The following is a 22,159-nucleotide window of genomic DNA, read 5'->3' as shown; positions in this document are numbered from 1 at the left end:
ACAGGCCCTATTCCTGCAAATGAAGTCCCAGAAAATATCGATGGGTCTTGACACCAGCTGAGTCTGCAGATCCGGGTCCCGGCTTCTCCTTTTGTTTTTAACTTGTGCTAGCATTGAGGTTGTAAGTGTATAAATGGAATACAAGCTAAATTCTCCTTCAAATATACACCTAGATTTGCAGTCACACTTAACAACCATATGTATGTGCTGTTTGCTGTTCTGACTACACTATTCTCAACCCTGGCTGCATCAGTCATTCCTGTCCATGCACACCCTATATGTTTATAACTTATGTTTATAACCCTTCTTTCATTTCTTCTGAATTTCTAGGCAGAGTCACAGAAAATTTATTTTCACGCCTTCCTAGCAGACCATCTTTGTTATTTGTAACTCCCTTGTTGAACTCTTAAAAGCTTATTCACTTGTCTAGTATGATCACTTTTCCTTCATCCTCCATTTTCTCTTCATACTTCTCCTCGAGATCATTCTTTGTATAGGATCAAGTGGTTCCAGGATGCATTGGTTCAACTAACACAGAGAAGACTTGTGTCAAAAATGGTGTAATGACACCAAAAATGGTGTCATGTCCAGAGAGGACATGCAGCCTCCTCTTTACAGTGAAATTGACTATGTAGGCAGCCTGGCTTTTATTGAGGTATGAAGCCAGGAACTCTCTCCCAAGCATTGTAATGTGGTCACTGCCTGCATTTGCACACAATATAAATGCATATATTAGGTGAGAACTCAAAAGATGAGTTATTTACATGCAACTGGTTTATTTTCCAGAGTTGCTTTTTTAAGTCATATCCCAGAGCTGCAAGCCCTCCATTACTAGAATAACATTTGAGCTGTTAATATGCCTTCTGTTCAAAGATCTTACAGAATTCATCTATTTTAACCTTTTACCCTGCCCCTTGAAAATTTCCACACCAAAAACTGTATGTCATGGTTTAGCACTGGCCCGGCAATTAAACCGAGTAACGCTCTCTATTAATCTCTCTCTCCTCCCTGAGAAGAAAGGAGAGAGAATAAGGGAGAGAGACTTATGGGTTGGAAACTAAACTACACAGCTTTAATGAAACAGTAATGATAAATAGGAAAAATTACTAAATATATACAAATATACAAGAAAAGGGATAACACGTTCCTCCCCCCCTTTCCCCCAATAGCTCTCACGTCACCACTGAGGCTGCAGGGCAGCTCTGGGAAAGTCCAGGCTGGACTCCTGGAGTCGGCAGCAGTTGGGAACTGGAGGCAGGAACACACAGATATGGGCTGGCACGGATCAGGAGCACAGGCAGAGGAACGGATGGGATCCTCCCAGGATGCCGGGTGGAGGAAGGGAGGCAGGAAAGGCAGGAAGGGCAGGCAGCCAGAGGCTGGAAGCAGGAAATCTGGCTTGGCCCTCATGATCCCTCAAATTTATACTGAGGATGACGTATATGGGATGGAATACTCTGTTTGGTCAGTTCTGGCATCTATCTTGTCCGTTCCTCCCCAGAGGAGGGATGCAGGTGGGACCTCTTTATCCTGGAGGGTAAAATGTTCCTCAGAGCTGAGCAGTGTCCTTGGCTCTGCACACCAGTCTCTAACAGTAACTATAAACATGGAGTGTGATCAGTCCTAGAAGCAGACACTGACTGAGATACTTGCTGTTAATTTCAGCAAGTGCAACTACTTACAAGAGACTTAGCTAAAAGAAAAGTACAAGACAGAAAATCACCTTTATCCTGGCCCAAACCAGGACACTGTATCATCCAAACAATTCTGCATATAAATGTCAATATTTGAGGAACTTGGTTTTTTCTGCCACTGTGATCTTTTTGTTAACACAAATACTTACTTTCAACAACATGCTTGTGCAACCTGAATTAAGGATTAAATTCAAACATCAAGACAATGCCTTATCTTAGAAATAATGATCTGGAAGAAAAGTTTATCTACAGCAGATACAGGGTGCTTAACTTCCCACATAGATACCTCTGTTTCTGCTGCTTATGTAAACTGCTCTAAGTAGGCATGCCATGACAGATTATACTTCCTCTCTATTTCTAGGAGACCTCGTTTCACCAGACACTTACTGTAAATGAATCACTGCTTTTTTTTTTTTTTTTTTTAATTCAAGCACAACAGTATGCTGCAATGCACCTGCTGCCATGAGCTCATATCCATTAGCATATAGGAAAGTCTGTTCTAGTTGCTAACTCACCAGTAAACATCCCAAATAATTCTCTAATTTAGAATATGCAAACAAAATCAAGGAAGGGAGATATTTCTTTTTTTTCTTTTTCCCTGATCTCTTTGTCTTCTCCCCTTTCAACAGACAAAACAAGAATAATCTGAGCCTCATATGAATACATCTTGCTGCTACACCTGTGAGTGTGAGAAGACAACCTGCGGAGAGTTTAGTGTATTATAGCTGCCACTGTAATATACCTGTATTTAATACTAAACAAAGTAAAATATTTCCTAACTTTTGACATTTAACTGTTAAATGATAGATCATGTAATTAAAAACAACAACATTTCCCTGTGCTACAAGATCAAAATGTGTGTTCTTGACAGCACAAACTTCACAGTTAAAACTCAAAAACCTGCTAAAACACAAAGCAAATCTCTTTTCTGGTGTGTCATAACTTCATATGGACTTGCCTCAAAACAGCTCAGAGAAAAAATGTTTTTTCCCCTGAGGAAAGGGATGATCTTTAAAACTCACTGCATATGACTCAGGCATCTTCTGATTGTGTCATACTGTGAGAATCCCCTTCAGTCAGCAGCCTTTCTCCATGGTCACACTGAACTAAAGAATTCACAAAGTAGTGCACATCTATCTGACTGCCAGAGTTGCTGATTTTTGAGAGATGATGAAGAATATCAGTTTCAGGAAAGAGCTGGTGGCAAGCCAGACTCCTCAAGCTGCTGGTCTGGAAAATCTGTTCCTATGTGCCTACCTTACACTTCCCTTTCTTGGGGGTTTCTTAACTGAGTTAACCACAGCTCTTTACATGAGAAGCCTAGAAAACAGGTAATGGAGAAACATTGGGAAGGTAGTGGAATTCCCTCTTACACCACTGTGGTTTCAAAACCATTCAACAACCAATCACTACCCAATGTATGAAGTGCCCCTGAGTCTTAAAATGGATGCATTTCACCTCTATTTATGTGCTGGGTGTTTTTTTGAGAAATTCTGTATCTTTTGTGAATTCAATTTTTTTCAGGATTCTGCACCAGAAATTTGGCTGTGGGAAAATTGTTGCCTTGATATTGATTAGCAATCTTCTTATGGTGAGTTGGTTTCAGTTTTACAAGGATGGATTCAAGCATTCACATATAATAACTGGGAAGGCTGGGATTTTAGAGTAGTAAATTTTTTGCGTTGGTGAAATTATTGCATTTTGGTGCACACAGAACTACATCAAACTATTGCAGTTACATCCCATAATGAATTCTCTTTTCTAAAACACATAAGAATTCTCAGTGATTTTAGGAGCCTGAAACCTGCAGTGGTAGATGGATCTATTTCTCCTCTGACATGTATTTCCTTCTACCTTCACTTACTACCCATGACCCTCTCTATTAGTGAGGAAAAGGAACCAGCAAGAATAAATAATTTATCCCTTACTTTGTGATTTGACATTAGTTTTGCTTTTTACCCACTAAGCTCAAAGAAAATAAAGCAATATTTATAATTACCTTTGAACTTCTGTACATTCCACAGATTTCCTGAGTTAATTAATATTTTTTTTCCTTTTGGAACTGGCTGATAGGACCAGATGTTGCACTGAGTACAGTTCTCTCTCCTCTTTGTGTTCATTAAATCACTGTTTGTTCCCAGCTCTCTCCTCTCTCTCTTCAGCTCTTGTTAAACTACCAGTTTTAAGAAGTCATCCTTCATCCAGTGGTGGTAAACCCCACATATTTCACTTTTTCTCTTGAAGGCACAATTTATCATTTTTACTTCCTTCCTGATAGCCTGCAAGACTGCAAGAAAGTGCTTTCTTGGGCTTGGGCTTTAAAGGTAAGAGAGGAATCAACTGGACCAAAACCAAAAGCCTGCAAAAGTTTCCTTTTTTGCTTTGGCAAAGGGAAAACACGTGATCAGTTATGGGATATCTCAAACACAGTAAATACGTGTATTTCAGTGCAAGGGTAGAGAGAAACCCTGCTTCAGAATTCATGTTTTGAGTTCCTCTTTAATAACCTAATTTTCCTCTGTGAATCAGAATCTCATTAATCCATGAATTAGAGATGCCACCAAAATTAACATGCTTTTTGGACATGCTGTTTTGCTGTTTAAGTTTCCTGGTTATAAATTGCTGGTGACTTTCCCCGCTACCTGCTAAGCTACCAGTTGCCAGAAATGCTCCACAGTACAAGACCAAATTCCTTCAGTGGCTTCAGACATAGTTATTAAGGGACCTGTGTCTCAGCAGAGTCCTGGTACTGGGGAAATTCCAGAGTGAAGCTTGTGGGGCGGAGCCTTTGCTTTTGGGTAGATCACTGCTGCCTGACCGAGAAAGTTGAGTCGCTCTTACCAGAAGGGTTCAAAACAAGGTCAGACAGATCAAGTGCAATGACAACAGACTCAGGCTGTAACCAAATTACTTCAATCTCTACCATCCCCTTCTAGCCCATTTTATTTTCACAATCAACTAACCAAAAAGTTGGCTTTTCAGCATTTGCTTATTTTTTTCCCTCTTTTCTTCATTCACTCCCTTCTAGCTGTTACCATTTCTGTCAGTATTATGAGGCTTTGACTGAGATTCTGTCCTGTTTTATTACTGTAACTATCTGGAGAAGGAGGATCTTTGCCCTGAAAGCTTGCAGTTAATAAGAACAAACCACATGGGGCTAAAAGAAAGGAAGGAATCTCTCATTAGGTTTTGGAAGGGCCAGTCTACAACAAAATCAAGTGATTCATTTAAGCTTACTTGGAAATCAATGCTGCCCAGCCTTTACCTAGTGCTCTAAATGGAAGACTTCTTTCTCTACTCCTCTGCTTTCATTTTGTTGGAAATCTGGTAACAGTGGTGTAAACTTTGCTTAAGGAGCCTTAAGGCAGGCAAACAGAACGTTTATTATCATTAATTGAAGGTGCTGTAAGTACCCTGGCTCTCCATGGTGTCTTCTGTCATAGTTCTGCTGACTTTTCAGTCTTGTAGTAATAAAAACGTATTTTCTCTCTGAATTGTTTAAGAGGGAGTACTTGGACTTTGTTCAGGAGATGCATTGATGTTGAAAGAAGAAGCTTAAGAGTTACAAAGATTCCAATGGAGAGGGTTTGTGTGACTGATAGAGGGGTGTATGACCTTGGTCATATTGGCTCCTTGGAAAGTGCCTAGTCTTGAACACAGACAGCACAGAGAATCCCAAGATAAGACAGTTGTAAAATTTGGGGTTTATGGTTGCTGACTTAGAAATGTGAGCATGATTTTGGAATAAAGTAAGATGGAGTTTTATCTTACAGTAGCCATAGGTGACTAAAATAATCTTCCTGAATCTGACTAAACACAGACACTAAAGCTGCTAAAATAAATTTTCAGTTCCAGAGCTGTTTAGTGGCTTATCTGCTGACAGTTCTGGTTGTCACTGCCCGACTTTCATAGAATCATAGAATTGGCTGGGTTGGAAGGGACCTCAGAGATCATCAAGTCCAACCTTTGACCCACCGCTGCGGTTGCTAGACTGTGGCACTAAGTGCCACATCCAGTCTCTTTTTAAATATCTCCAGGGACGGAGAGTCCACCACTTCACTGGGCAGCCCATTCCAATGCTTGATCACCCTCTCTGTAAAGAAATTCTTTCTAATATCTAACCTAAACTTCCCCTGGCACAACTTAAGACCATGCCCTCTTGTCTTGTTGAAAGTCATCTGGGAAAAGAGACCAACCCCCACCTGGCTACCCCCTCCTTTCAGGGAGTTGTAGGGAGTGATGAGGTCTCCCCTGAGCCTCCTCTTCTCCAGGCTGAACAGCCCCAGCTCCCTCAGCCTCTCTTCATAGGGTCTGCTCAAGTCCTTTCACCAGCCTGGTTGCCCTCCTTTGGACCTGCTCCAGGACCTCGATATCCTTCTTGAACTGAGGGGCCCAGAACTGGACACAGGACTTGAGGTGTGGCCTCACCAGCACTGAGTACAGGGGCAGAATCCCTTCCTTGGACCTGCTGGCCACGCTGTTCCTGATACAGGCCAGGATGCCATTGGCCTTCTTGGCTGCCTGGGCACACTGCTGGCTCATGTTCAGCTTCCTGTCAATCCAGACTCCCAGGTCCCTCTCTGCCTGGCTTTTTTAATTGCAATACAGTGTAACCAAGAGCACCAGGTAAAGGTCCGTGGTTAGGCTTAACCACGGGTTGGTGTTACCCTAGAGATGGAGCCAGAGAAAGATGGGGAACTTTAACCACTGAATGGAGAGACTTTCTCACATCAGTCATAAACGCACAGGCGGCCCTCTGCCCCCTCACCGCATGCGGCCGTGGCTGCGGGGCCTTTCCCCGCACCCCGTACGGAGAGGCCACGGCACCGAGGCTCTCCCAGCCCTAACCCCAGGCTGCGCTCAGCCCTGAGGAAATGGCGCCCCCACAGCCCGTCCGGGGCGGCTGGGCACGGAGCCACCACGGCGCTCCGCGGCCTGCAGGCGGGGCCGAAGGTGGGCCCTGGCTCCCTGGAGGCGGAGCGCAGGCAGGATGCCCACAGCCTCCCGTTCCTCGCTTGCAGCGGGGTGGGATGCAAGCGTGAGGCAGCCCCGTTAGGTCGGAACGCCGCCGGCCCCGCTTCTCAGGGACCGGCTAGCAGCCTCCGCCACCGGCTGGGCCGGGCGGCGGGGCCATGGCGTGTCGGGCGCCGCTCCTCTCCCTTCGTCTCTTCCTCCTTCTCCTCCTCGGCTGGGTCCGGGCCTCGGGCGCAGGTTGGTGCGGGGGGAAGCGGGTATCACTGCGGTCGTGGTCGGTGGCGTGGGATCGGGCCGGGGGAGCGGTGGTAGCCTGAGGGGCCAAGGGCGACCTCGGAGGGGGCTGGCTGAGAGAGCTGCGCTGTGCTTTACGTCCCCTGGAGCAGCCCCGGCGGGTGTCGGAGCGGGGGAAGAGGGTGGCAGTGGAGGATTTCACCCTTTCTTCACCGCGCCCGGCAGTCTGAAGGAGGACAAGTCCTGGTTCCCCATGCTGCTGCTGCTGCTGACCGTGGGGTTGCAGCTCCTGAGGCAATCCGCCGTCCTTTGGGCTGACCCCGAATGGCGTCCCTGCCCCAAGGCCGTCTGTGCGGGGCAGCCGCGCCCTACAGCGGGGCCACCTCTGTCAGCGAGCGGCTACAAACCCGCAGGGGTTCAGCCTTCGGGGGGGATTTGGTATCGTGTAAGTCACTGAGGTGTCTGCAGCGCTTCGTCGGCTGTACATGAGTCACCGCTGCTGAATGTTTGTGAATTGGCGGCTACGTTTTTGAGTTCCGTGTAAACGCTTTGCTATAAATGGGGCGGGGGGGGGGTGGGTTTGCTCTTAGGTCGGGGCTGAGCTTGCCCTGTCCCGGCCCTTCTCAGGCGGGCGAGGGTAAGGTTCCGACCCGACCCGTCCCACTCAGCGGTTACGGGCAAAGTTAATTTGCTTTAACAGCCCCAAGGGCAAAGTTAACCTCTTTAATTTTCTCTGCGGTACTCGGGGGTTACCGCAATTACTCAGGAGGTTGAAACAAAACACAGCTTTACTTGAAATTGAGGTGATAAAGCTTGTCAAAAAACACACAGCGGTATCAATCTCGATGCAACGGGTTACACCCCGTAAAAGTCAGCAAAATTAGAAACCATGTTACCCTTGTGTGCCAAAAATAAGCTTAGAAACAGAAAAAGAGAGAGAGAGATGAAGAAAGGGGATAGAAAAGATACCACCACCTTTGTATTCAGCAACAAACTTGGCATCGTGTTGTGGCCCTGGGATGGTAGTCACACATTCAGTCAAGTGTTTCAAGCCTGTTACTTTTATCTGTGACTCAGTTGAGTTTTAGCATGAGTCACACGCTGGCTGAGGTTGCTCCATAACTAAGGAAGAGGGGATGGGAGCAAAGAGCCCATGTCCACTACAGATGCAAACCTCTCCTCTGGTTTTGTTTATATAGTCTCTGTCTATGAAGTCTTGCCTCCAGCTTTTTTAACATAACCTCGGGTAGTGGAGCTTTAGCTCCGTTCTGGCAGTCACAATAATACATTTTCTGGTCCTGGTGCAGTAGTTGCTAGGCCATAAAACCTTATTGTGAGGTCTTGTCACTGTAGATGTCAGGCCATAATGATCTCACAACCTCTGTGCTATCTCAGATAAACAGATACTCCTCAAATTAGCTCACAGTCTTGTAAGCACACTTACTGGCTTGAATGAAGCAAAGAAATCTGCATTCCCACATCCTGTTTGTCAAAGTGGCTGTTTTGAATCACTTACTCATTTTGGGATGCTACAGAGCTGTCACTCACTAGAACAATCCTGGCTTCAGCACAATATCCCAGCTCATCCAGAAGGGCGGCTGTGACATGTCCAGAGTGGGGCATGACCTTTATTGAGGCACACAAGTACCTCCGTGACTTCACCACATCTGCTTTCAAATTTCCTTCTGTTTGTTGAGGCCTGGCAGCCCAGCCTGGCACTGGTGAGACCTCTGTGGGGCTCTCCAGCTGTTTGGGGCCAGCAGCCATTTTCACACCTACAGTCTGAGGCTGGATTTGAGAGTCCAATTGTCCACGTATGGGCTGAGGCAAGGGAGGTGGAATTTTCTACAGTGAGTGTTGCCAAGTTCCGTTCCATCCAGAGCAGTGAGTTTTCCCAGGGTGTTCTTTTGGTTTTTGTGTTTGGCATCTGCCTAGGGCCTCCTTCCCCTCTGCACACACCCTTGGCACAATGTGCTGTGTTTCTTCTGTTGCAAAAGGAGATGCAACATGTTAAAATCTGTGCCAAAAGAATAGCCAGCTGTTCTCACCTTTCTATACCTGGCTACACACTTCTCCTATTTGCTTTTGTCAGCTTTGGTGCTTGTCTGACAGTGTAAGGCAACGGAGTACACCAGAATAGCAGAAGTCTATCCAAAAAAACCCCAAGATTTCCTTCTTGCCAGTTTAGAAAGATGGTGTGTTCTCAGGCTGATGTGCAGGGGAAGGGTTCAAAAATCATTCCGGAGCAGGAACGGAGGTTGTAAGATGGATGGCTGGGCCAACCTGAGCCACTTTCACTCACTGTTACTTTGTGGCTTCACACTCTGCTATGTGAAAGCTTTGACTTGTGGCTTGAAGGGTCAGGAAGTCCCTGAATCAGGAAAAAACAATCTGAGCAGTACTTGGCAGATGCTGTTTTTTCTAAAAAGTGCGTTTTTAAACTCTGAGTCTTGGAAACTAATGATTGTTACAGAACTCAGTGTGTGATTTCAGAAAATTAAGTAACTTTCCTGTTGAGATACCTAACCCAATACATGAATGCATTCCTTTACTGAGACATGGAAACAGCTCACCAGCACAGTAGTAAGTGCCCTGTGGCACCCAGCATCTTGATGTTCAACTACAGAGCCATAGATTTGATCATTTTTTTCAGAGTTTTTGAAGCTCATAGGGAAAATTATTTGTGAATGCTGATGGCAAAATAATCAGTGTGCAGTCTTGACTGAGGAGTAAAGGAACCAGCTGCTCTCATCCACTGGCTTTTACTGTTGGTTTTGTTCTTTTTTTAAGAGGAAGAGAGGAGTAAAGAAGAAAGGGGGAAAAAAAAAAGCTAGTGCTGTTTCATTCTGACAGCTTTCTTGAATTTCTTAAGTTTGAGTTTGTAGTGGATGTCTGAGTGCACAGATTACTGATGGTGTGAGATACCTTACCATGTACCAGACCAGCAGTGAGAGTACAAGATAGGATTCTGTATGACTAGAAAGTGAAAACTACTCTTGAATGAAGAAAGAGTTACTTGGTGGCCTCTAAAATATGCAGGAGATTCATAGTGTAGGTATCATTTGAAAGGATTCTCCAACAGGTTTGCAATGCTGAATAAACTATTTATATCCTAAAGCAGTGTGTATTTACTTAAAGAGCACAACTCGAGAGCTTAAGAAACTAGTAACATAGCTAACTAAAACCTTGAAAGCTTAACTAGCTATTTTGTGTTTTGGACTTGGGATTTAATGCAACTCTAAGAAGATTTGTGTCCTCTCTACATGGAGGATGCTAAAAACCTGGCACCTGACAGAGGTGTCAGCATCAGTGTGCTGTCTGTGCTATGTAATAAAACCACACATAGAAATAAAAAATTTAAAAAAAAAAACCCAAATTTTATCCTCCTACTCCCAAAGAAGGCTGGGGCCAGAATTTTGCTTAAGTGTTTGATGGTCTGATCTTAATTATGCAAAAATAAACAAAGCGTATCTTGGAAGACTATCATCTTTAAGAATTAAAAATTGAAAACCTACCATATCATGTCATATCATGGTTGTCTTTGAGCTTAGGACCTGTTGACCCAGTGTGTTTAGTGGTGTAAGAGAATCACTACACAGACAGTTACAAGTCAAGTGTAGAAGGAAAACCTTTCTCTAACAGAAGTTGCTGCCCTTTACTATATTGTGAAATTGGTTTCAAAGCTGACAAAACTTAAGACTTGAAAGTGGAACAGTGCACTATGTGTTTGTGAATGGCTTTTTTTGTTTGTTTGTTTACCTCTTTTCTGGAAAGTTTCAGTGAAGTGACCTCTGTATTTTCAAAGAAATTAACAGGTATTGGGGAAAAACGCAGAGTAGTTAACACAGTAGTTAACACAGTAAAATGCGTGATGCAGACAATTGAAATAGATGAGCTTTTGTCATGACAAGTGGCAGCGGATGTTAATTTATAGCTTCCTGGGGAACTGGGTGGTTACTGTTTTGTGCTGTGCTCAGTATTTCAGTGCTATGCTCTGTATGGAATAAGTAAAAGCAGGAAGTTGCAATTCGGTGCTTTGTGGACAGCAGAGGCTGCAACATATTGTTGCTAGTGGACCTAGAAACAGAGGGAAGAACGTTTTTGTCTGCAAAGCAGTGAAAAATATAATATATAGTAATGGAATGTGGAGACTGAAAGGTAGTTACTGTAAATTATTTCACAGTGATTTTTATTCCTTTTCTTACTTTAGAATCTTCTCCCCACTTACCGGCACCAAAGGATGTGATGGTTCATTCCTATAACTTTCGTAGTTCACTGAGGTGGTCTCCTGTTAAAGTGGACAGAGGCTTGGTGTTATATACAGTCAATTTTAAAACGTAAGTAAATAGATAGAAAACCAACAAAACTCATCTTGTTCTAATTCAGTAACACAAATGGTTGAAGAAAAAAGGCTAAATATTAACAAGCAAATAAAAGAATGAGTTATCTATTACAGATGCTCTTTATACATGCTCATGAAGCCCAAAAGGCCTAATAAAACTGTTTAGAGACAGAGTTTTAAGCCTTTAAACAGCAAAGGTATTTATTTACGGATCCGGGGAACCCCCAGCTCTCGCTGGACAAAGAGTTCCAAGGGTTAAGGGAAAGAGTTAGGGTATTTATACATTAAAAAGGGGAGGTTACATCATCCTTACATACATATTCATGGGATAGCAACAGGTAATCATAATATCCATAACAGGCGGAGTCTGGGCAGAATCGTCTTTTGGGGATATGTTTCGGGGTCTTTGAGGGTCTTCAGATGAAGTAACGAAGTCTTCCTCAGGGTTGAACTTTTTACTTTTCTTGCTTTCAATGACTTCATCCTCTTGTTAATTGGACCCTTGCAATTATCTTCCCCTTATCTGCTGGTAATGGCAGCCTCACCTGTCTTCCCTGCAGATGTTTACACTCCCCCAGTGCCTAGCTAATCTTGGCGGTGCCAAGATTTATACTTCTAACTATCTCCAAGACAAAAGTTAATCCTTTTTGGGTCTTGACCTGTCTCAGCTGCTTTGTTCACTTCTTTTCTCAGTTTAACCCTGAATTCTACTAGTTATGAATACAAAGATATCACAAGTTTTAATTCTACATAAAGTAAATTCACACATACAGCTTGGCCTGATCTACTCTCCTTAGAGGAGTTAATCCTGTCAGGATGTTTTCCCTCTTTCACTCATCACAGGACATGGAGTGATAGGGCAAGGGGTAATGGTTCTGAAGTGGAAGAGGGTAGATATAGGTCAGACATCAGGAAGAAATGCTTCACCATGAGGGTGGTGAGACACTGGCACAGGCTGCCCAAAGACGCTGTGGCTGCCCCCTCCCTGGCAGTGCTCAAGGCCAGGTTGGATGGGGTTTTGGCCAACCTGGTCTGGTGGGAGGTGTCTCTGTTCATGCAGGGGGATTGGAACTTGGTGATTTGTAAGGTCCCTTCCCATCGAACCCATTCTGTGATTCTGTAATGTATGTGAAATTAGCTTCTGAAGACCACCTTAGCCTGTGATATTTCCACTAAACTGAGCAACGACTGAAGAGCTGGAGAGCACCCAGGAATGTTGAGTAGTTTCCTGTGTAATTTCAGCTTCTCCCTCACTTATTTTGATTTTTCCCCAGCTACTGAGGAGGTGCAGGTGCCGAAAGTGCTCTGGAATTAAACCCACATGAAAATGGTAGTTTTGTAACATATTCTGTTGTTACAAAAATTATCCAAGTGGGAGGGATTTTATTTTCAGTAATTGTGCTCTTGCATTGATGCTTTCATTTTGCATTGCAGTGGGGCCTTTAATGAGTGGGATGAGATGAACTGCACCCGTATCACCCAGACTGAGTGCAGCTTGCCCTGGACACTTAGGGAGCGGCGCTGGACTGTTGTTCTGCGTGTGAGGGCTGAGCTAGGGCCAGTGACTTCTGACTGGGTGGAAACAGATCCATTTGTGGCAGAGAAAAACAGTTAAGTGCTATTTATGATTTCAGTGTCTCTCTCTTGAAGGAGATTTCTTCGGCGGGAAAAAAAATTGTTGCCTGTTCTAGGCTTTTTTGACTGTACTATGTGCAAAAGCCAAGTGAGAGAATTCTAGGTGTTTGGCTAACGAAGGCTGCGAGGCTGAGGTGTGACACTGGGAATTTGATACTTCATTCCTCTGCAGTGGGGTTAGCTGAGCACTGGTTTCCACAGGTATCAAAAGAGAAACAAGGGAGTTGCCTTGGGTGGTTAAGCCTCATATGAACTACAGTGTTTGTTATGTTAGAGAGTTTTCCATTTTCCTTATTTCCCCAGTTATCACTGCTGCATGCACACATACATCCCCTTGATTTGTTTCTATTGAACAGATCTCCTTTCTAATAAATGTAAAATGTGCTGAACAGTGTAGAGGGGTAAAGGCACACTTTAAATCCTGCTAAATGTTTGAAGGAGCACGTTGCTGTTCTTCATAAGATCTGCCCTTTCCTTTGCTGTGATTGGTTTCAGGATTAGAAGAAAGTAAATGTTGAGTTAAAAAATACCTCTGAAGTTATAACGAAACAGGAAGGGATTTATTAACTTTTTAGTTCTAGTTATCCCATACCTTGTGAAGAGCAGTGTTGGTCCATGCTGCACAGAGGATTAAAATTTCCCTGGTGATTACAGTTCTAAATATTGGATCTTCTCTAGTAGTAAAGAGTGTGGGGATGAGGAACTTCTCAAATCCTCTGTTGAAGATTAGAACTGACATATCCATAGCTTGTGATGTGGAATTTTTTTGAGAATGGGATTCTTTGGGAGTTAGGAAGGCACAGGGTTAAAGGGGATACTAGACAAAGGTGTGAGGTTCAGTGTGGGACAGATGTTTGTGTGTGTCTGTTACTTTAAGGAACATCCTGGCCTGTATCAGGAACAGCGTGGCCAGCAGGTCCAGGGAAGGGATTCTGCCCCTGTACTCAGGGCTGGTGAGGCCACACCTCGAGTCCTGTGTCCAGTTCTGGGCCCCTCAGTTCAGGAAGGAGATTGAGGTGCTGGAGCAGGTCCAAAGGAGGGCAACCAGGCTGGTGAAGGGATCCAGCACAAGTCCTGAGAAGAAGGGCTGAGGGAGCTGGGGGTGTTCAGTCTGGAGAAGAGGAGGCTCAGGGGAGACCTCATCACTCTCTACAACTCCCTGAAAGGAGGGGGTAGCCAGGGGGGAGGGGGAGGGTCGGTCTCTTCTCCCAGGCAGCCATCAGTAAGACAAGAGGGCATGGACTTAAGCTCTGCCAGGGGAGGTTTAGGTTGGGTATTAGGATTAAATTCTTTACAGAGGGGGTGATCAGGCATTGGAACGGGCTGCCCAGGGAGGTGGTGGATTCTCCGTCCCTGGAGGTTTTTAAGAAGAGACTGAATGTGGCACTCAGTGCCATGGTCTGGTAACCACAATGGCAGTGGATCAAGGGTTGGACTTGATGATCTCAGAGGTCATTTCCAACCCGGATGATTCTGTGATTCTTTGAGGAAAGAGGAATGTTCTGTGATCATTCTTGTGTCTGCTTTCGCAATCAGTTCCTGGACACCAAGATCAGCAGCTACCATATTAGGCTGTTGTCTTCCTTAAATGTTTGTGTCTGTCTTGCTTGAGAGGGGAGCTTTAGAAATCTGTGAGGACACACAAGAAGGCATTTGCAGTTGTACAGCAACAGGAAGTAGAGGGAAATGGAAATGTCTCTACCGAAATAAGATCACGGGGGACAATTTTCTGTTACTTTGGAGCTGACAGAGCAGGTCCTGCTGGATTTTTTCGGAATACAGTAAGCAATGATTGCATACAAGGACTGAGTTTTACTGTCACCTCTCTTTATACCTCTCTCTAGTATGCAAGTGGCTTTTAGCTGCTGCAATACTTGCATGAGCAGGTTGTTTTGGGGTTTTTTGAGATCCTGGAGAGCTTACAAATGCTGATAAGCTTAACTGGTGAAAGAAGTCCAGATAATGACAATATATGACCTGTGATCACACAAGCCTTTTGTATTAGGACTGGAACTACTTTATTTAACTTTCCTGATTTAGCCTTCAGAATACTTCACACTAGGAAGTTATCTTTAGCCCTTAGCATAGCTGGAGACATCAAAGCAAGGAGGTGGGAACTGGTTATTCCTCTCCCAATCTATTGACCCAAGCAGTGTGTGTTTTAAAGGATGTGGAATATGTGGCAGGGTATTAGGAGAAAAAAAAAAATGAAGAAAATTGTATCACCATCAACCAATAAATTCAGATGCATTCTAGTGAGTATGTACTGAATTTCCAGAGAAAATGAACAGAAAACTTTTTTTTTTAATACATACTATTTTCACTTATGTTTTAAAGTCTTTTTGCTTATATTTGTAACAAAGTAGTTATTTTAAATGCATTAAGTACATGAGAAAATTTATTCCTTAAGAAAAGGCTGCCAATATTTAGCATGTTTGTTGAAACTATATGTAAGCAAACCCAAAGACAGGTTCTGCAGTTCTGCCTCCCAGAGGTTCACTGTTCTTTCTGTGTTTATTTTTCAGCTACTATAGGGCCCCCTAAAGTGAGCAGCGTGACTGAAAGCATTGACTCACTTCTCATTAATGTTACTCCCCCTTTTGGAGCTGAAGCTGGTGACATTCTTTGGTATCATGTGTTCTACTGGGAGAATGCAACAAATACTACTAAAAAGGTAAGAATTTTTTTTTTTTTTTGGTTGGTTGGTTGGTTGGTTTCTAATGCCTTTGTGACTAAGAGATGAGTCAGTGTCTCTTGACAAAACAGCAGAACTGGAGGAAGAACACTAGTGTAATTTTTTTTTTCTAGCAGTGAATGTCATTTGGTGTCTTGAAAAAAAAGTTAATTTGGTCCTGGCACAAGTATTGTATGTATTAAGAAATTTTCAAAACCATCTTTTTTTTCCTCTATACAAAACAAAGATTAAATCACATTGCACAATCTACAGAGTGTCAAAGGTAGCTTTGAAATGTCACTTAGATTCCCAAGTTTGTTTAAGTAAATTGGAAAACTCTGAAATTTCCTTCCTCCTTTCCTATGCTGAGCTTTTTTTTTTCTAGCAGCTTCACTAACAGGCTGCATTGACCTGATGTCACCTGTTCCTAGGGCAGAATTATTAGAAGCATGTTGGACACAGCTTGATGAGTTTAGAGGTGTTGGTCTCATTGTGTGCTTATGCTGCTGTCTGGGGCCATGGTAACTTTTGTTTTTTTAACAAGTTAACATTGTCAGGGAGGAATTAAGTTATCCTTTTAAAAAAGAAAAAAGGAAGAAGATTAGAAAGAACATCTTTCTGAAATCAAATGGTTAAAAAAACAGAAGCAACAAGAAAAAAATTGAAACCATTGTGTCTGAAAGACCTTACTCAATCAAAGCTACCTCCACTTCCTTCCTCTTTGTTACCAATTTGTGTGCTTCTGTAGGCTTCACCAAGGCTGTTATCCCAGCACCTTTTGGGTTAAAAATTCCCAAGAGACTGGTGGCTGTGTGGAGACCTTGGAGGTTTTGCACTGCCCATCAGCTGTTTTTCTCTTTGGTAGAAGGAGCTAAGATGGCAGAAGCTCTTCAGTGGACTCCACTGCCTTCAGCTTCCCTCTGATTTTGGAGGCATTTCTCATGGCTTGCTTGTTTTGCCCTCCCCCTTCCTGTGCTGTACTCACTGCCTGAGCTGGTACAAGCAGCTGTGTCAAAGTATCCTGCAAAATATTGTGCATAAAATGAGGGACACCTTGCCTCTGCTGTTCATGCCTGAACACATGGGTTTTTAAATGGTCAAGTTTAATTTCATTTGAAAATAATGACATTTCAAATGCATTCAGGTAGGAAGGTTGAAAGATATTGCAGTGCTTCTCTTCCTTGGGAAAGCTGAATTATGAAAAAATAAAATCTGTGCTTTTTGACTGAGAAACTTAAATGTGGGGGAGGAGGATTTGTGTTGAAGACAGGTCTGTTTTTTACACTAACACCTGTGCTGGTTTTTTTTTTTTTTTGTCTTTTAAACAGGAGATAAAGACAACCAACTCACTATTCAAAATCACAGATCTAAAGGAATCAACACTTTATTGTTTTAGAATTCAAGTAGAATTGATGACATATTTAGATGCCAAGTTACTTGGACTGCAAAGTGCCCCAGTGTGTTGCAGAACTACTACCAATGGTATAAATCTGACTTCGTTGTTTTTTGTATATAATAGAATGACTGTAGAACGTACGTTTAGATCATGTAACTGCTCAGTTTCATACCCATATTTGTCAGGAGTAATAAGAGAGCACCATTCAGAGTAGTTCACAATGGTAATTAATAGCAAAATAATAAGGACTTTTTAAGTCAGTAATTGAGAGTCTTTGTTATACTCTTCCCCTCATCCTTTTCCTTCATACAGCTATGGGTGTTGCATTCTTGAAACATGCAAAGAAAGAAAATACTTAATCTTAAGAGGCAGTCATTGATGAGGGAGATGGTGTTACTCTTGCAAATCCCCTCCCTCAGCCACTGCCTCCTGCAGGACAGGAGCATCCTTCTCCTCTTGGACCTTCTCTAACATGTCGAGCTCCGTGTTCTTGTACAAGATGAGAGGGCAAGGGGAGGAGAGGACACGAGAGATAACAGAGTTTGTCCCTTGTCTCTTGAATATCTCCATGCAACCACCAGCACACAGGCACAGCTGATCTTCAGCATGCTTTGAACACACTGGAAAAACATGCATGAACCACTCACAGTTTCTGAAGCCCCACAGGAGCTACTCCTGCGTAGCACTGACCGAGTATTTGGTTGCAAGCCCTGGAGCTGTGGTGCTGGAGTCTGTGCTGCTCCCTTTGATGAAGGAAATGTTCTGAAAGTGAAGTCCCTGGCCTTCATGCTCCTTGCTGACAACTTGGGGGTGGAAGGACAGACTGCATTCCCCACCTGCCCTCTGCCCACCTGTAGTGATTCCTTCAGCTTTGTTGCCCCTTCTAGTATGTCAAGTAGAAGCTTGTCTTAGGCTGTGTGAATAAGGGGAAAGTAGCTCATGGGAACTGGTGGCTTTCACATAAAACAAGCTACTTGTGAACACAGGTGCTTAGAGTGCATCTATAGCAAAATTGTGATCTTTAGCCTTGGAAATTCTACTTTAATTATCAAGTATAGTAAAGTTTATCTTGTTCTATTTTGTTTTACATTTGATGTATATGGTGGGGTGTTCTTTTTCTTTTTCAGAGGCAACGAAAGCTGGATACATTATACTAATATTTGCATTACTTCTTGTAGCAGTTAGTTTCTCTCTTTTGTGGAGACTCCTCAAAACAATTAAGTACTGGTCTCAGCCACCTTTAAAAATCCCATCGCACTTTAAAGAGGTATGTGTAGATGTTTGCTTTTTTTCTCCCCTCCCCCTGTAAAAGACAGTGGTGAGTGAGTGAAGCTAGCTTATGGGTAACAGCAATAGATATCAATAATTGTTGACTTTGTGTAAACTGCTACTTTTCTCATATAAGATAACCCAATTTATTCCTCTTTTACTCAAATTATTTTTTTTTCTGCACTAAGATACAAATCCTACTATGCTATTGCAAAACCAGTCTATTCCTTGACTACTCCTTGTTCACATCTGTCTGTGCTTATCTAACCTCTTTTACTCAAATTATTTTTTTTTCTGCACTAAGATACAAATCCTACTATGCTATTGCAAAACCAGTCTATTCCTTGACTACTCCTTGTTCACATCTGTCTGTGCTTATCTAAGTCATCAGGTCCAAAACCACTCTAAGCAAAAAGCTTCTGCAAGCTGCAGAACATGTATTTGGGATCTGCATCTCTGAGTAGAAATTTAATAAGGAAAAGCAAGCACTTACTGTTTTAAGAGCAAGGACTGACTTCAAGACTAAGGACTACCTATGGGAATGTTCTTGGGCTTCTTTTTTTCCTGTAGGTTCAGCAACACTCAAATGAAAAAGTCATCCTGGGACTTTTTCTTTCTTGTAGCTTATACATTTCTGTACTAAATTATATTGTTCCAGTCTTATTCATCTTCCTCTTTTTAGTATTTAAACAGGAAGTCATCTTTTAAGCAAAGTTCTTGATTTAAAAGTTCTTGATCAGCATGAATTCTATATTTTTAAAGGCCTGAATTTGTTTGCAGTTCTGTGGGGTGTATTTCTTTGTACTTACCTGCATGTCAGAATTACCCATTATACTATGGGCATTCTGTGCCTGTGGAGCTGGTTTTCCAGATTTTGGTAGATATATGGGTGAATGAACCCAGGCCTTCTGCTGAGTCCTGAGAACATCAGTTTCTTCCTCCACACCACCCCAGCTATCATTTCATGGGGCCCAGTGGAGACAGCTGTATCATGTGTCAAGTAAAGCATTTCATGTAGGAAAGAAAACTCTTGTACAATATACTAAAATAGTACAGCATTTCATGCAAAGGACTTCTAAAAACAGTCTGTCATCATGTGTTATGGAGTAATTTTATTAAAGTGGAAAATTTGCAGCAGAAGTAGATACTTTAACAGTGGTGAACCTGGTTTTGGGTAAAATACTGATCAGCAGTGAAGGCAAAACAGTAAGTAAGCAGATTTAAAAAAAAAAACAACTTGTATTTCTAAAAGGGATCAACCATCCTGAGATGACTTCTCTTAAAACATATCCCCTGAGGACAGAGTACAAGTTACTTTAAGGAAGTTTCATAGGTAGTTTTTTAGATTTTCAGGAACATCACATGCTTCCTTCTTTTACAGAAGGATTCCAGCTTTCAGCGTCTAAGTTACAGGGAGCAATTCTACTGCAGAAATACCTTCCCCTTGCAAAACCAAACTGAGGTTCATTTATGTCTTGAATTTGCTAAAGTGGGTGTATTGGAGGTTTCCATATGAAACATTTGGTTTTAATACAGCTGAAAAAATAACCCTGTTGCTAATTAGCCTTGCTGTGATTACAGAGAAAGTGGTGCCTTAATTTAAACTAAGGTTGATTTTGTCCCACTACAGACATGACTTGAGCTGTGGTCCCCACTCAGCTGGATTATGACACTTCCTACAGCACAGAACAGGTGTTTTGAGTAAAATTACAGGCTACATCAATCTGTTTAACGATGTGAAGGTGTCTTTGAGATATTTTTTAATTTATTTTTTTATTTAAATCAGGGGAAAAGTTTTCAATGGCAGGTGTTTGTTTGTGGCTTTTTTCTTGGTTCAGCACATGAGTGGTAGATGGCTCCAGTCACCCATGAAACACAAGATCAGCTTAGCAGCGAGGAGAGTATGCCAGGAGGAACAGGAAGCCTGCTCTCTGGCCTAATGCTTCTTCCTTTGTTTATGCATTGTTTGTAAAGCTAATGACCTGATTTTGGAAGAAGGGGGGGCAAGAGGGCAAGTCAAAGCATGAGGCAATTACAAGAGAAGAATCCCACTAGAGTTTTCTGGTAACAATAAAAGATGCAGATCTTGCCTGACACTTGCCTGACCCTGAACAAACCAGCTTCTTCTATCTTGTTTACTCCATCAGTGATTCAGAGAAGCTGTCACTTCCTATATCTGCAGTGTAATAATGAAGTGTTTTCCACTGTGGTTTGTCTTAATAAGTAGGAATTTGCTTGAACTGATGTGGAAATAACAGTAGCCTAAATTTATTTAAAAATAGGAAAGGCAGGCTGCTTGAACTCACTTAAATGGATACTTAACGTGACTGGGGTTTTTTTATTTATTTCCTCAGAAATCCATTATTTTTACCTTCTTCCTTGCTCAATGTAATTTTAAGGAAATCCGGAACAGAATTCACATTTAGCAGATCTCTGTGAGATGTGGTCTGATGCAAGTTGCCTATATAGGTGATGGTGCTTGCTCTTTCTCTGTAAATTCTTATGTATCTCTTCTATGGATAGATACCTAAACTGTTGTTTCTGGCTTTCTCCAGTATTTGAAAGACCCCAATGTGCCTGTTCTGGATGAGCTGGACAATCAGGCTGAAGATGATCCCCATGATTCCTTATCCATTGTGTCTTTTGGAGAAGGAAGCCAAGCCTGTGGCAGCAGTTTAGACAGCCAACCTCATCCACACAGCATCTCAGCTGAAAGTGAAGTAACTTAAGTGGTGCTCTGATGAGACAGCCTTGTACTAAGTATCTGCAGAAGCTTCTGCCTCGGAGCAGCCCCCTGTGGTTGCTGGCAGGACCAGCACCCGGCTGTGGACAGGCTGTGGCACTGACAGATTCTGAGCAAGATACTGCTTCCCGAGAATAAATAGCATGGACACTGAGCCTGTGTTTAAGTGGCTTCTGCTGTGCCACAACAGCAACTGTGTTCTGCCAAAGAGACTTGACAGGTGGAAGGTAAAAGGGAAATGAACACTAAATAAATAAGGTGGGTATATTAATACCACTATATTTTCCACCTGATTTTGAAATAAAGATTTGAGAAATAATGGCACTTTACCAGGGGATGTAATACAACCTGGGATTTTTCAGCGACTGAATAATTGCACTATGAATCACTTTTATAGTATCTTCCAGTTTGTTGCCTTATTTGTCTGTGTTAGCACTCAGTCTGTATTATATCCCTTCATCTGTGTGCTTTTCTGAATATTATTTAAGTACATGCCATCTTCTGTGGCAGCATCTCCCCTCCAGATAAAAATGGAAGTCTAAAAAAAGAAAGTTTATAATATATCACTCAACACAAACCTATGCAAGGAGCTGCACCAGCAAAGGCCTCCTAATATCTGCCTCCCAGCCTATTCATGAGAAGAATTAATCTTCTGGACCTGCAGTGAGGCAGTTATTCTTCACAGCAAAGCAAACTTTAAAATAATTTTCCTCAAAATGTATATGATGTCTATCAGTCATTATCAGATTAGTCCTGCAAATGAAAAGTTGATGGAGGGCTCTGGTTTTTAGTCCCTTAGTGAGAAGGCTGCAAGTAAAGCCTCACATCCCAGTCCTGTGGGATCTGAAAGGTTTCTAATAAAGCACAAACAGCAAGTGTACAAATTCTGTACTAAAAAGGTTGGGTTTATTGTTTGACACTTTTTTCCTTGGGTTTGATACAATTTGATTAAAAATATATGCTTGTTGTTTTGCAAATGGCTTGTTCAAATTACTTAGAGCTGTTAATGAACCTGGTCATTTTCAGAACTGTGGGTTACCTGAGGTGATGCTGTTCTACTCCTAGAGGAATATGCAAGACTAGCATGAAAAATCAGAAACTTCAGAAAAAAAAAATCAGAAGCTTCATGAGGTTGTTTGCTCACAGAACTTATCACTTGTGTTTAAGCAACATGTGAAGACAACATAGTTACCTGAAG

At 42.5% G+C, this 22,159-nt stretch overlaps 1 protein-coding gene across 1 annotated transcript; it reads left to right on the top strand.

The window, feature by feature from the left end:
• The first annotated feature begins 6,666 nt into the window (after positions 1–6,666).
• IFNGR2 (interferon gamma receptor 2) lies at positions 6,667–21,938 on the top strand. The gene is made up of 7 exons (XM_071754112.1): positions 6,667–6,905; positions 11,113–11,239; positions 12,679–12,854; positions 15,405–15,553; positions 16,882–17,035; positions 18,077–18,216; positions 20,774–21,938. Exons 1-7 carry the CDS (start codon positions 6,827–6,829, stop codon positions 20,945–20,947), a joined length of 999 nt encoding a protein of 332 aa, XP_071610213.1. The 5' UTR covers positions 6,667–6,826; the 3' UTR covers positions 20,948–21,938.
• Positions 21,939–22,159: the final 221 nt, after the last annotated feature.

This window comes from Heliangelus exortis, chromosome 1, assembly GCF_036169615.1.
Source record: "Heliangelus exortis chromosome 1, bHelExo1.hap1, whole genome shotgun sequence".
NCBI classification, from domain to species: Eukaryota; Metazoa; Chordata; class Aves; order Apodiformes; family Trochilidae; genus Heliangelus; species Heliangelus exortis.
The sequence above is the reverse complement of the archived record's forward strand: the minus strand, read 5'-3'. Positions and strand labels throughout refer to the sequence as shown.